This window comes from Sebastes fasciatus, chromosome 8 (genome assembly GCF_043250625.1).
Source record: "Sebastes fasciatus isolate fSebFas1 chromosome 8, fSebFas1.pri, whole genome shotgun sequence".
Classification (NCBI taxonomy): domain Eukaryota; kingdom Metazoa; phylum Chordata; class Actinopteri; order Perciformes; family Sebastidae; genus Sebastes; species Sebastes fasciatus.
The window spans coordinates 26327844-26342709 of record NC_133802.1 but is presented as its reverse complement, the minus strand read 5'-3'; the positions used below and the strand labels follow the sequence as shown (position 1 = coordinate 26342709).

General features: G+C 45.4%; 1 protein-coding gene across 5 annotated transcripts in view; it reads left to right on the top strand.

The window, feature by feature from the left end:
- The window catches only part of bsna (bassoon presynaptic cytomatrix protein a), a 186114-nt gene that overhangs the window by 150650 nt on the left and 20598 nt on the right, over positions 1–14866 (top strand). For 2 of the 5 annotated variants that reach the window (XM_074644677.1, XM_074644682.1), the window contains 6 exons: positions 401–442; positions 1005–1172; positions 2924–3180; positions 3946–4882; positions 10204–12715; positions 13589–14095. In XM_074644677.1, the coding sequence (XP_074500778.1) occupies positions 401–442; positions 1005–1172; positions 2924–3180; positions 3946–4882; positions 10204–12715; positions 13589–14095 (4423 nt within the window). Of the gene's footprint in view, positions 1–400; positions 443–1004; positions 1173–2923; positions 3181–3945; positions 4883–10203; positions 12716–13525; positions 14096–14866 lie in introns of all 5 variants that reach the window. The other 3 variants (XM_074644681.1, XM_074644679.1, XM_074644678.1) reach the window with 3 other exon arrangements.

The following is a 14866-nucleotide window of genomic DNA, read 5'->3' as shown; positions in this document are numbered from 1 at the left end:
GAAGATGGTGTTAAAATTCTGTCATTGTTAGAGAAAATGTCATTTAATGTAATGTTGAATGTTTGCATCCAGTCCGGCTTACAAAAGTATAGTTTTATAGTCTGCATGCTATGTAGTTCACTTTACTGGACGTTTCCTGTATATGACGTGTGCATGAACATGCCTGGTGTATGTATGTGTGTGATAGAAACTGATGATGCTCAGATTTTGGTTTCATGTGCCATTTGTTGGTCTGATTTATATGCAAAAGAAAAATGGGTCCTGTTATGTTGTATTCATCTGATAATTAATAGCAAGTACACATTTGAATATACTTCTTTTCTCAGCTCCTAATATCCTTGTGCAGATGTTTAAGAGTTAACAGAAGGGCTAACGTGACAATTTTCTTCTTTTTCGATAGAACAAGCAGTTGAAAATCTTTCAAGTTAACTCAGTAAAACAGGTGTGGAAGCCTTCCGTAATGAGAATGAACTAGAGATGGAATGTTTAATATGCATCTCATAACCTACAATATACGCAAAAACCCCTAACTTGCACTAGCTTGCCATTTATGCAAAAAAGAAAATGCATTACATATTTTCTTATGAACATTATATGACTGGCAACAGCAACATGCTGCACTTCATTTATGTTACGCTTCCATTCTTGGTTTTTGCAATATGTAGAGGTTTGACTAACTTGGAACCATTTCTAAAACTAATCCATCAGCACAAGAATAACTCCATGTCACATTCAGTGTCAGGAGTCTTTGATCATTTTTTTATTCAACCAGATGTGCCAAAACTCAACAACTCTTCTGTCTTTACTGTCTCTCTCTCTGTCTTTTTTCCATCATTTATTTTTCTTGTTTGATCATCTCTTCTCCTCAACCCGTCCACTCCCACCTCCCTCCTTTGCTACGCTTCTCCATACTTTTCTTGTCTTGTCCTTTCTCTCTTCTCTTTCTGTGTTTTTGCCGATGCGTGCTTCTTTCTCTTCCCCTTCCCACCGACATTTGTTTTTAGGTTCTACAGCAGCAGCAACATGAACGCGAGAAACAACTTGTTCTCCAGAGGGAGCAGTTGGCCCAGCAGAAGTCCCAGCTAGACCAGATCCAGTCTTTACAGCATCAGCTCCAGCAGCAGCTTGTAGAGCAGAAGAGACAGAAAACAGCTGCAGCTCAGAGCGTACAGGTGAGGGGAGTGAGGAGCACTGGCAGGTGGCTTATAAGTGATGTGACTTACTTATAGGATGGAGTTGAGGATTGATGTTGAAGGCTTCAGCTCTAGGGCAGCAGTGGCAGAACATTTTAGGAAGTGCAGAAGCAACATGTTTCAAGAAGCTCTCACTATACACTATACAATACATTTTTGGCCTGCCTGACCCCTGGCATGGACTTACCCAATCTCTGAACCCATCAGCTATCGGTCTGACAACGGATAAGCAGCTGAAGGCAAGGGGCTATATTTCTGGGGTATATTCCTTTTCCGTGCGCTGCTCATTGTTTACAGTTCGATTAGCAACTTGAGATGCAAGACTGGAGTTGAGAGACGATGTGTACAACCGGATTGTTTCACAAGTAGCCAGTTAACAAGCTAATTCTAAACCAATAAAAAGCTAAATCACTGTCAGATGATAGATGTTAAATGTACCTCCATGTCTTTCTTGTCTTCCAAACACTGAAAGCGCTTTACGCAACATGCCAGCATTCACTCATTCACACACACATTCATGAACTAATGGTAGAAGCTACCAGGCAGGCTGCCCATCAGGATCTAATCTAAATACTCATTCACACATCGATGGCACAGTCTTCAGGAGCAATTCAGGGTTCAGTATCTTGCCCGAGGACACTTTGACATGCAGACTGGAGGAGCCGGGGATTGAATTGCCAATCTTCCGATTAGGGACGATAGGGCAGATCCAAATGCTTCGAAGCTTCGACCATTGCCATGGTAATCGACCTCCAAATCAGTATTCGAATGCTTGCTTTGTTTTTTTATACAAGTATGTAATGATAAAGTATAAATCCCCAAATAACCCTTGAAATAAGGAATAATTCCGCAATATTATTCCTATTCAACATTAATTATTATTAGTTATTCTCCGACGGATATCGCTGTTTGTTGTGTGTGGAGGTGCGTGTGTGTGTAGGCACTCTAACAGGGGAGATGGAGACAAACAAACAGACAGACAGAAGAACATGTCAGCCTGCTGCGCCGCGCTGCGAAACTTTGAATACCTTCGAATATTACTCACCGAAGCTTCGAAGCCCAAAAAATGGTATTCAGGACAGCCCTAGTGGATGATCCGCTCTGCCTCTGAGCCACAGCCACCCAGTCGATGGGTTCCCAGATTACATTTGAGCCAATGCGTTCCCCCTCTTTTCCTATCCACACTGACTGCATTCTACCAAAGCCTGCTTGAACGTGATTGGTTGATACTACTCGGACTACAAAACGGAAACCAGAACACTTCCGTTACCAAAATCTTGTCCCGTTGCCGACAGATTCTACATATGAATGCAGAATCTGTTAATAGAGATTAGGATTTACCTAACTGAAACTTCCCTTTTTTCGACAGTATATTTTCTAAAGCATAATTCATCTCAAAAGGTTCATTAAGCCACCAACACATATTCTGACAACTTGTGAATTAACTGGGCTGGCAAAGTATAAATTGACGTCTGTAAAATCATTATCATCATCGCTGTGCATGACGCATGAAATGTGCAAAATAATTAACTGTGCTTTCTAGAAATGATCACTGTAACTGTGAACTGAATTTACCTCTCAAGCTACAGCTCATAATGTTTGCATGTATGCCTGCACTCTGGACCTCTGTGATTGTAACATGAGGTGCAATATGCAAAGCCTTTTCAGTCTCAATTGAATCAATGATGGTTGACAACTAACAACCTTAAAATAATCCTTTATATCTTCAGCTGGATGTGAACGGACAGCCCCTGCCCCCTTACATCGACTCTCAGATGGGCTCCCGTTCTCTCCCCAACTCCTCGTCAGAGATGTGTCTGAGGAGCCAGCAGGAGCACATGGAGACCAGGAGCAACATGAGGAAACACAGCTCCATGACCCGGCTGAGCAGGGACAGTATGGACGGAGACGGCGTGGTGTTTTACGGCTCCCCCCGCAGGATCGTGGACAGCTGCGTGCAGACAGACGATGAAGACGGAGAGGAGAGGTAGAGATACATACTGTAAATGGGTGTGTTTAGTAGGTGTAGATGTAGATGACAGCGTGTGTGTGTGTGTGTGTGTGTGTGTGTGTATTAGGCAAGGATTATCTTGATAGTTGTATTTAATTGACATCTTTCTGTAATTAAAAAACAAGACACAAGCTGAGATGTAGATGCAGGTTATATGAATAATTCATAAACGATGTCAGACAGAATAAAAATGTCCCTTTTTTGAGAGTTTCAAAGGCGAAACATTTTGTGCGAAACAAAACGGTGATACGACATCCATTAATGGTCAACCAGGTCTCAGTCACAACTCGTCAAATACCAACGATTGGGCAGCGCCCCTCGGCCTCAGATACTAATGCACGGAGGCACCCTTTAGCGAAGGGAGGGGTGGTAGATGGGTCAAACAAACACAAGACTTTCAACCAGAAGACCGCTGTTTGTGTTCCGTATGAAACTAAAAGTTGACCTATTTTGTCATGTTAGTCGTGAGTCACGTGACACGTGAGTCGTTAGTCAGTGAAGTTAACATCAACAACGACCGCTTCCTAACCCTAACTAAGTGGTTGTGTTGCCTAAACCTAAATGCCTGTAAAATCGGAAGTTTATTATGAAAGGACACCATGCATGTAACAAGCATAGATGTTGTCATGTATTTTTCTATGTTTATAATACAGCCTGCATATTACATTTTAATATTCTTTTACAGATGGGGTAGTATATAGCGTCATTTCCTTATTGTTTTCTTCTTCTCTTCATCACCAGGTACATGATGCGTCATCGCACCAGAAGGCGTGGTCGCAGCGTTGACTGCTCTGTCCAGACAGATGACGACGAGGACAAGGCTGAGACGGAGCAGCCTGTCCGTCGAAGACGTTCCCGTTTCTCCCGGCACGCTGAGTCCAACGCCTCTGGCAGTGGCAATGCCGCTACATCTACCACATCCACTGACACCAAGACTGACAACTCCAAGATGGTATCCTCCAGTATCGCCATCCAGACCATCAGGGAAATGTCTTGCCAGACGGAAGTGGAGCACCTAGAAAGAATCTCCCCAGCAATCCATGTGACAGTACCAGACCCGAATAAAGTAGAGATTGTGCACTACATCTCCGGACCTGAGCGGACCAACAAAGGACAGTCTCTAGCATGCCAGACTGACCCAGAAGCCCAGTCTCAGGGTGTTGTAGCTCCCCAGCTCAGTGTACCAACCACGGTCAGTCCATATTCTTCCTCTACCAGTGCTGGAACGCAACAACCCAGTTCTGTCGACCTCCTGACCCAGCAGCGCCAGCAGCAGCACATCGCAGCAAACGCAGCCAAGTTTGAGCGCCGCCGCCCCGACCCGCTCGACATCAACTACCAGCCTCACAACCACCTCCACAACGAGTCCATCTCCAGCATCATCCGGCAGCAGCAGACAATCCCCAAATCCCAACAAGTCCTCTACTCTCCTGTCTCCCCGGTGTCCCCTCACCGCCTGCTGGAGACCTCTCTGTCCACTGAGAGGCTGAACAAAGCCCACGTCACACCTCAGCAGAAGTCCTACACGGCCGAGTCCCCCCAGAGACACCCCTCTGTGCCCCGACCCATCAAGAGCACCCAGAGGTCCATGTCAGACCCCAAGCCCCTCAGCCCCACCCAAGACGAGCACACCAAGGCCAGGCTGTCCCTTTACCAACAGCAAGTACTCCAGAGCCAGGTAAAGTGATCAAACCATGCTGACACACGCATTTTTGCATTCAGGGCCCAGTCTAGATAGGATAGCTAAACAGTGGAGATGTTATGTTATCAGCTAGATCGAGCAAAAGTCTTTTGTTGTATAAAAAATAGCGGACTTTCGCACCAGGAGACCGGCGTTTGTGTCCCATGTGAAAACAGAAATGTTGAGTTATTTGTCACGTAAGTTACGTACTTAAGTAACGCCACTTCTGGTATTATTTTAAGCCAAACCAGGATCTTTTCCTAAACCTGACTAAGTAGTTTTGTTGCCTTAACCTAAGGAAGTTGTTTCGTGTGAAGACGGAAGTTTATTTTGAAAAGACTGAAAGTGACACGTGTTGCTGGACATCTGTAGGAAAACAAACGAAAACGGAGAAATTACTTTTTCGTAAGATATACGAACTGTGCGAACGAAGTGGTTTTAGGGCTTCACATAACTAAAAATCTTGTCAAAAAGAAAGTGCTCAGGTTAACAGTAAAAACAATAATCACAACTGTCATCATCACAACTATACGACCACCACTGATATTGAAAATTTTAGTGGTGTTTCTTGGAGTTTTGATGAAATTGATGCATCTCCACAAACTACCAAACCAGTTGGCTGTTTTGCTTTCTTTCCAAATCTTCATGCTAATGCTAGTAATGCTGCCTAATGCCACAGCCCAAGAGAGGTCAGATGTTCGGGGCTTCCTGCAGTAAAAAACGTACCTTGATAAACCAATATAGACACATCATCAACAGAATAACAAACTGTTTATTAGATAACATTATAAAACCCTGGGCAGGGCCTCAGCACGAGCTCACACAATTATTATCTTTGCTCTAGTCAATAGTTTGACTCACTTTTATGTTGTTCAGTGGAGTCAAATCTTGCCAAAGGCATCAATACTGAATGGCCTCCATGTAACTTTGATGGAAATCTTCCCTTTCATTCCACTTCGCCCCCGTTTTTTATTTTGTGAGTGCTATGAATGTTTTATTTGAGTGCTATGATGACTAATTCCCTTTGTTGTGGATTTTTCAGATGTTACTATTGTTTTGTTTGCTACATTCTTTAGGGCATACAGACTTTATTGAGTCTACCACATCCCCAATTTTAAACAAGTGACACCTAGTCTTATGAAACAATAGCTGTCATACAAAGTGGAATCCACTGTTGAGCTTTCTTGACGTATTTTGGGCATTTATTATAGAAATGTCTGGTGAAGGAAGGTGTTCAATAGCTTGCCCACAAACAAACTCAAAATGATACTAAACTCAGTAGATATTGAATGTTTCTTCCTGTTTTTTTTTCTTCCTGATGTTAGTACAGTCTGATGTTCTCTCTGGTATTCACTTGCATATTTAATATATTTGTTGAACTGGGATTTGGGCCTCTACAAAGTACTTACCTTGGATTATGGCTCAAAAGTGACAAAACTGTCATAACTCTGTGCATTAATAACTAGTTCAATGCCATCATACTTACAAACCAGGAGCAATACATCTTAGAAATGGAACCTGTATGCTTTACCCTTATTACAGGGTACATGGCAGGTGGCAAACTGCTGTCACAATAAACATATTTTGGAGTGATAGGCTTAATTTCTTCAGACCGATTAATAAAGATCAGATTGATAGCTAGAGAATGAATACATAATAATCCTGATTTATAGAGCACATTTCAAAACTCAAGTCACAAAGTGTCTTGAGCCAGTTATATAAAAAGTCTGCCTGAGTAATGAAAGAAGAAATAATGAACTAAAATTAGGATCAGCTTTCTGATAAAAGTATTCTTTAAGAATAGATTTAAAAGGTGATACTGACTCAGCCAGTCTTACTTCCTCTGGGAGGTCGTTCCAGTCAGAGCTGCAAAAAGCAAAGACTTAAAGGGATGGTTTGGGTGTTTTGAAGTGGAGTTGTATGAGGTACTTATCCATAGTCAGTGTATTACCTAGATGACAGTCGGCACACCCCCAGTTTGGAGAAACAGACAGGAGTTTTGGCACAGAAGGAAATCAATGTACTGCTGTGGACGAGGGCAGCAGCAAAACGTATTTTAGCCACCTAAAAGAAAGACCCACCTAGAAAATAGCATTATCAGTTCAAGTGTACACTATATTTCGAATTTTCACCGCTTTACCTTGCCGTCAGACAGCCCTTTCTGACGGGGAACTGAAGCCGTTGTATTCATCTATGCTCTCGCAAAACCACCAGACTCCATTGAAAAATCCTGTAATTTTACCTGGCAGAACACGGGGGATGCAGGTCTACCGCTGCCTCGATCAGTTAGTTTGTTTGTGTTATTATCGTGTGTGATTTGGGGATTTTAGTGAATACGAACTAACCAAAGTCACACCATAACAAACTAACTGATCGAGGCAGCGGTAAAACAGCAAATCCCGTATTCTGCGAGGTAAAATTACTGTGTTTTTCAATAGAGTCTGGTCGCTTTGGCGAGAGCATAGATAACGGCTTCAGTTCCCCGTCGGAAACACAGACTGTATAGCTGTCTCATGACAAGGCACGTGGAAATATTCTAAATATAGCGTACACTTAACTCATATTGATTTTTTTTTAGGTGGGTCTTCCTTTTAGGAGGCTAAAATACTTTTTGCTGCTGTCCCCGTCCACAGCAGTACATTGCTTTGCTTCTGTGTGGTAACTCCTGTCTGCTTCTCCAAACTGGGGGCGTGCCGATCGTCATCTACTGTAGGTAATACACTGACTATGGATAAGCACTTCATACAACCCCACTTCAAAACACCCAAACTATCCCTTTAAAGTTGAGTGCTGGAGAGGTTAAACACCATCTCTTTACTATACCTTAGTAGTTTATGTCCAAAGATACTTGATATGTTGAGTTACCAAATCGTATGCAAGCCTCCAGTGTTGATGTAACATGGATTGGATTTGAGTTAAAAAGCCTCCTCCAATCAAGAGAAATTGTGTAATCCGCTTCCACATCATTGGCTATTGTGTTGTCAAGTCACTCCCAAGTGTCTGCAGCAAGATAGGCTAAACAAAGCAGACTGCTGCCTGTGAAATGACTAAAAAGGATTTTTTAATTTGCTTTCTTAAGAAAAGTCCAGCGTCCCTCATTAATATTGAGCCATAGCAGTTATTATGTGAATGCTGTGATGAACAGCCCCTTTGTTTTGTAGAGATGTTTCACACTGCACATTATTTTCTCTGCTAATCTTCTGAGGTGTTGGGAGCATGTTTTCACTGCCCACATATTAAATTAATTATATGATTGATTAGTCCCCACGGGGATGTTTTTTTTACCACTCCCACACAGATTGACATGATAAACAACACACACACGATGTGATCTATTTACAAATTCAAAATGTAGCTAACATGTTTAATAGGGAAGGGAAGATACAGTATTTAAAAAAACAAAGATGAAGAAACGTTCATTCTAACGTTCATGTCATTCATGATATTGATTAGCCGTAGGAAAACATTGACTCATCTGAACAAGATACAGCTGCTTGGCTGGTCTGAACTATATTCAGTATTTTATTAGATCCATATTGTGCAGTCAAAGTATCCAGTTAAAATGATAATCAGATAAAATGATTGTCTTTTGTTCTTTGTGTTTGTCTTGGGGTTTTACAGTGGAACACTTGGTGCAGTCGGCTTGGTCTTAAGATTTGAAGTTTAAGTTTGAAGCATGAGGCTATCAGAAGCAATCCATAAGTCATTTGCAAAGACAAGACAACTAATTTGTCATATGGAAAATGTGCAAACGATGGCTGCTTTATCGTTTGCCTAAGTCATAAGCCCAAGAACAGCATAAATTCAACAAAGTGTTAGAAACATCCCTTACAGCCTGGTCTCCTAAAAATTACGTCCCCATACAACGAAACTGCGTTGTGAATTACATTTCAAGGGAAATGTATTTTGTCATCATAGATTACGTTTGTTTTTGATGTATTACTAATCCATTTGTAATGATAGTCCGTGGAACTGTATGTAGGGAGGAGGTTGTGGTGGTGGATAGGTCAACAAATACCTGACTTTTGGCCAGGGGGCCGGTGTTCGTGTCCCCTGTGAAACTAAAAGTCAATGTTCACTTATTTGAATCATGATGTTTGTTTTACTGAACCTAATCAAGTAGTTTGTTTTGTTTCAATTTACAACGTTAAACACGTATTTAAAGCTGTTTAAAAGTGTGACCGTAATCCGGGAGAAAATAGGTTTTCTTGAAACATAATTGAGAATGCAGTTTAGTTGTATGGGAACATCATTTTGAAGGAGACAGGGTCGTCCCTTATGAATTTAGGTCCATACCGACTCAATAGCATTTACTATATATTGGCCATAAATTCATGCTGCCAACCTCCCAATCCATAACTGAAAGGAGATTTATTCCTTGACAGTTGCAAGGCGAATCATTTCCAAAATTTGTTTAGCTAAGCTTTTCCATTCATACAAATAACACACAGTCGCACTCAGTTTGAAGTCCCACCTCTCCAGACCATCTTAGTGATGGGCTGCAGTGAACACATCCTTTAAAAGTCATTCCCTCGCATTATAAAACAACAAGTTTTGAATAAAGGAAAAATATAGTCAGTATTACATAATACGGGGCAGATAGTTGTGTTTGACATGTTAACAATGTTGAATCACCAGCAAAAAGCTGTTTGCATTAGATGTAGTAGATTGATTATTGCACCAAAAATTGGCACTAATTTTTATGTTTCTGTATGTCCTCTAATACAAACTCCACTCTTGTTTCCTGTTGTCCTCGTCTCTGTGTCTATATGTGTCTCCTTCGTCTCCCTGTCATTGCGTCCTCTCCTTGTTTCCTCTGTTCCTTGACCTTTTTCTCTTTTTTGAGTTTTCCTCCCTCCTCTTCCTCCTGGTCTATTCATCTGTTGTTCACCACGTCTGTCCTCCCGCCTCCTTCAACTTTCTCCTCCCACTGTGATCCCTCTCCATGGATCTCCCTCTACCATCCCTCCTCTCAACTCTACCACTTTCTCCTTTCACCTTACCTGTTCCCTCTATCCCTCCTTACCTGTCCTTTATATTCTTCTTTCCTCCACTTTTACTCTCTTCATCCTTCACTCTCTTAATCCTGTCTCCTTCCTTGTTCATCTGCGTCCTTTGTCTCTTACCCTCCCATGTCCTCCTTGTCTATCTCACATTTACATTTGGTTTCTACAAACCATCCTATCCCATTGATTGTTCTCCACCCTCTCCTGTTCTTCTGTTTTACCTTTCCGATCCCGTTCCCTCCATGTTTCTTCGTCTCCCCATAATCTCCTGCTCTCCCATCCTTCCCTCCCTCCCTCTCTCCCTCTCTCCAGCTGGCAGCCCTACAGCAGAGCTCGCTGCTCCGTAAGGTCAAGCGAACCCTGCCCAGCCCTCCTCCGGAAGAGACGACCACATCAGCTCACCTGCCCATGATGGCACCTGCCCTCCAACAGGTCTACCTGCCCTCCGTGCCCAGTCACAAGCCCGCCACCAGGTCTGGCCTGGCTGCCAAAGCCAGCCTCCTCAAAGACCTCACCCACGAGCTGAAGGCCGTGGAGCAAGAGTCGACCAAGCTGAGAAAGCAGCAAGCTGAACTGGAGGAGGAAGAAAAAGAAATCGATGCTAAACTGAGATACCTAGAGCTGGGGATCCACCAAAGGAAAGAGACTCTGGTGAAGGAGAGGGAGAGGAGGGATATAGCCTACCTGAGGTGTATGGGGGACACTAGGGACTATATGTCTGACAGTGAGTTGAATAACCTACGTTTAGCAGCTGCAGCTGCATCACATGAGACCAATGGGCTGCTGTCAACGAGACCAAGCACTGCCCCACTGAGTCAGTTCACCAGTGACCTAAACACAGCAGCCCAGTACCCGCCCAGCTCATCCTTCATCTCCTGTCAGTACCCCCAGAGCCAACCAGCACCACCAATTCAGCAAACAAGTGCGCCGTACCCGACTTCTACATTCAACCAGCCTCCCTATCCAACAGTGTCTCAGTCTCAGGCACTGCCACAGCCCACGCCCCTCCAGAGCCATGTCCCCCCTCCTGGACCTTCTTACCAGTCTCAAACCTCCTACCCTTCCCACACCTATCCCCAAAGTCAGCCCCCATACCCCCAGACAGACATGGGGATACCAGCTGCACCTCAGCCTCAGCCCCAACCGGGGCATACAGGTTTTGGGCCTGCGCCGCCCGGTCAGCCCCCATACCCCACCCACAGCTCACCCTATCCCAGCGCTGTGTCCTCCTACCCCAGCCAGACCACCCCATACCCCGGGCAGCCCCAAGTTGATATCCTGACGGTCCACCCGGGAAGACCGAGGCAGACTTCGCTGGCCGATCTGGAGCACAAGATGCCCACCAACTACGAGACGATCAGCAACCCCACAGTCGTGGTCACCACCACGGCACAGGACGCTATCTATTCCAGCGCAGCCCCCGCTTATGGTCAGTACACCGGATCGACCACCATGGCCAGCTCTTACGGGCCATATGGGTCGGCACCAGTGTCCAGCAGCTACGGTGGGTACTCTACCATGCCACCCAGCACTTATGGCCAGTATACTTCAACCGCAGCTAATTCATATGGTCAGTACACCACAACCACTGCTAATACTTATGGCTACACCACCACCACAGCCAGCTCTTACGGACAGTACACTTCTACAGTTTCCAACGCCTACGGGCACTCTGTAGACAGTCCCTCCACGTACAGCACCGCAGACGGGATGTATGGGGCTCCTGGCTTAGAGCAGAACATCCCAAGGAACTACATGATGATCGACGACGTAAGCGAGCTTACGGCAAAAGACGGGCTGGGCACGACGACAGGGGACATGATGCATCACGGCGGCAGTGGGCGTTACCCGGGCGACATCCACGGCCACAGCAGCACCATTGGCAGCACGACGCGTGGGGGAACTGGCAGCTCCTCGTACGGCAGGGCACCCGAAGAGGAAGCAGCGATGCAGGAAGAGCTGTACGACCACCACGGCAGGGGTAAGAGCAGCTACAGGCACGGACCTCTAGGGGGCAGCAGCAGCAGCGTGAGCTCTAGCATGGGTGGGGGATCCTCCTATTACTATGACTACGACTACAAACACGGCGGCGTCCGCTCCGGGGCACAGAAACCTTCGTCGTCCGCCAGAAGCCTCCTGGCTCCTGCTGTTATGTCCACCAAGCGCAGCAAGCACAGGAAACTGGGGAGTATGGAGCAAAAAATCTCCAAGTTTTCCCCCATTGAGGAGGCTCGGGATGTGGAGGCAGATTTGGCCTCCTATACGGCAGCGACAGTTGGGGCTTACCCCGCCGCTCACATTCGAGGGCGCCAGCTGATCGAGGATTACGGCTTCAAGGGTACCTTCGAGGGCGGCAGTGGCACCACTCATGGTATGCGACACTACGGTTCAATGACGGAGGAGGACGATCGGATCTACTACACCTCCACCGGCCGCTCCCGTTCCACCGGCTACGGCATGGACAAGATCTCAGCCAGAGACTACTCTGGGTATCGCAGCCGATCCTATGAGAGGGACGACCGCTCACAGATCCCCCGATCTGGCTACACCCGGGGGCGCCACCCAACCCGGCAGTACTCTGAAGAGGAGAGCCCGCTCAGTCCCCTGGGGAGGTTCATGGGTTCTGGGCGATCATCAAGCTTAGGTCCCGACCCGTACGACAGTCGCAGCAGTAGATATCATTACTATTACGGCCAGTATGGTTCCAGCCACTCGCTGCCAGACGTACAAGACCACATACGGGATCTTCCCAGGACTCATGTCTACAAGTCGGATGATACATACATAATAGACGATTATCATTGTGCTGTGTCAGACAGCGAAGGTAATTGTGGGAGCTGAATGCCCACACAGTCTCACTACCTTCTACTGCCCCCACCGTTTATCTAAACGTCCCCCACCCACCCAGAGGCTAGGCTTAGCAAAGAGAAAGAAAAAGAAAGACAGAGATAGCCGTTGCATGCTGATGATTTCTTCTTCCTGAGAGTCACTTGGAGCTCTCTTATCAGTGGACTGCTGTCTGTCTGTCTGCCTGCCTGTCCGTCCGTCCTTCCGCCTGTTCGTCCAGTTGTCTGTCTGTCCAAATACTCGCATGGTTCTTCGGCGTGGTCGTTTTCTCCGTTCGCCACACTCTGATTCACTTGAAAGGTCTTCTTTGCACGACACAGATGCATTGTTTTTTTCTTTACAGGGTTTTAGTTTTATATCATTGGCATTGATGTTTTGTCTCCATGTGTTTTGATTTATGAAGTCTTTGTCTACACTGCAAAACAGTCCCTCACGATCAGGTCTATATTTAAAACTTATATTTTCAAAGAGGGCCAGTATTGTCTCACTGACAATATGCAAGGCAATTGTTGAAAGTATATTTGTGCTGCAAACAATCATTTTCCATTTCAATTTGAAGCTGAAACATTTGAGCACAAAAACAGCTGCCACAACGGACCGTTTTGCAGTGTTTGTTTATACTGTTTCTATTGCCTTGTAATGTGTGAAGGCAACGTGAAGTGTATACTGCATGGATGTAAAACTTTTATTTTTATTGTCTGCTTTTCTTTCTGTGTTTCCTCCTTCCTATTCTTTTCTTTTGCATGCGGTTGGTCTTCTTCTTCTTCCTGCCTCCTTCCTCTCTCAGCCTGCATGCCGCTGTCTCCAAACGACATGGAGATTGACTGTGATCTGCTCTCGGTTTCCAAAGCCTACCATCTGGGCCAAGAAGAAACGGACTGGTTTGAGAAGCCACGCGCCAGTTCTCGACACTACGGCAGCAGCCACTCAACTGGGAGGAGCCGGCACGGTGTCAAACACACCTACCATGATTATGATGAGCCTCCTGAGGAGGACCTGTGGCCCCAGGATGAGTACGGCCATGGCGGGCGACACTCGTCGACTTCAACCCGTGACCAGCGGCACCATGGCAGCTCTAGCCGACACTCATCCGCGACACGTCATGCAGATGAGCCGAGGGCCTCGAGGTCATCTAAGGGGCACCCCAAAGACCCGACAATGCGTCAAGACCCTCAAGCGCGATCCTCATCTACAGGAAGGCGTGGCGAGTCAAGGTCCGCAGGGTACCACTCTTCAGAGTACTCCCGAGATCCATCTGGGCACCACCACGGGCAGCGCTCCTCCAGACAGGGGGACCCGCACCGTTCCTCACGCAGCAAGTCCCAGCAGGCAGTGGACATGCAGGGCCAACCACCAGGTAAATACAGGGCGCCTTTACACCTGACATAAAATACCTTTCAGGTGTAACAGCGCTACATTTGCACTTTCAGAGTAGAAGTTAACCTTTATTTATAACCCTTCATCTCCATTAGATCTTAACATATTTGATAGAATTAGGGCTGTCAAGGTTAACGCGATAATAATGCGTGAACGCAAATTATTTTTAACGCCACTAATTTCTTTAACGCAATTGATCTTTCGGAGGTTGTAGGGGGCTCAGTTTTAAAGCTACAATGAAAATACTGGCATCATATGAAACTACAAAACCCAATGTCATACTAGCTTGTCGAGAAGGAGGTTAAATAATGCTTTAAGGGGCGACCTCTAGCTCATCTGGTAGAGCGTGCGCCCTATGTAGGCTGAGTCCTTGGCAGCGGTCCGGGTCTGATTCCAACCCGTGGCCCTTTGCTGCGCGTCATCCCCTCCTTTCATGTCATTCTTAAGCTACACTAATAAAGTCTTTAAAAACATTTTTTTTAAATAACGCTTCAAACTTGCGCAAAATTTTGGCGAGGAAAAACTGTCATGGCCATTTTCAAAGGGGTCCCTTGACCTCTGACCTCAACATATGTGAATGAAAATGGGTTCTATGGGTACCCACGAGTCTCCCCTTTACAGACATGCCCACTTTATGATAATCACATGCAGTTTGGGGCAAGTTATAGTCAAGTTTGCCATGTTATGATTTGAGCATTTGTTTATGCTAAATGCAGTACCTGTGAGGGTTTCTGGACAATATTTGTCATTG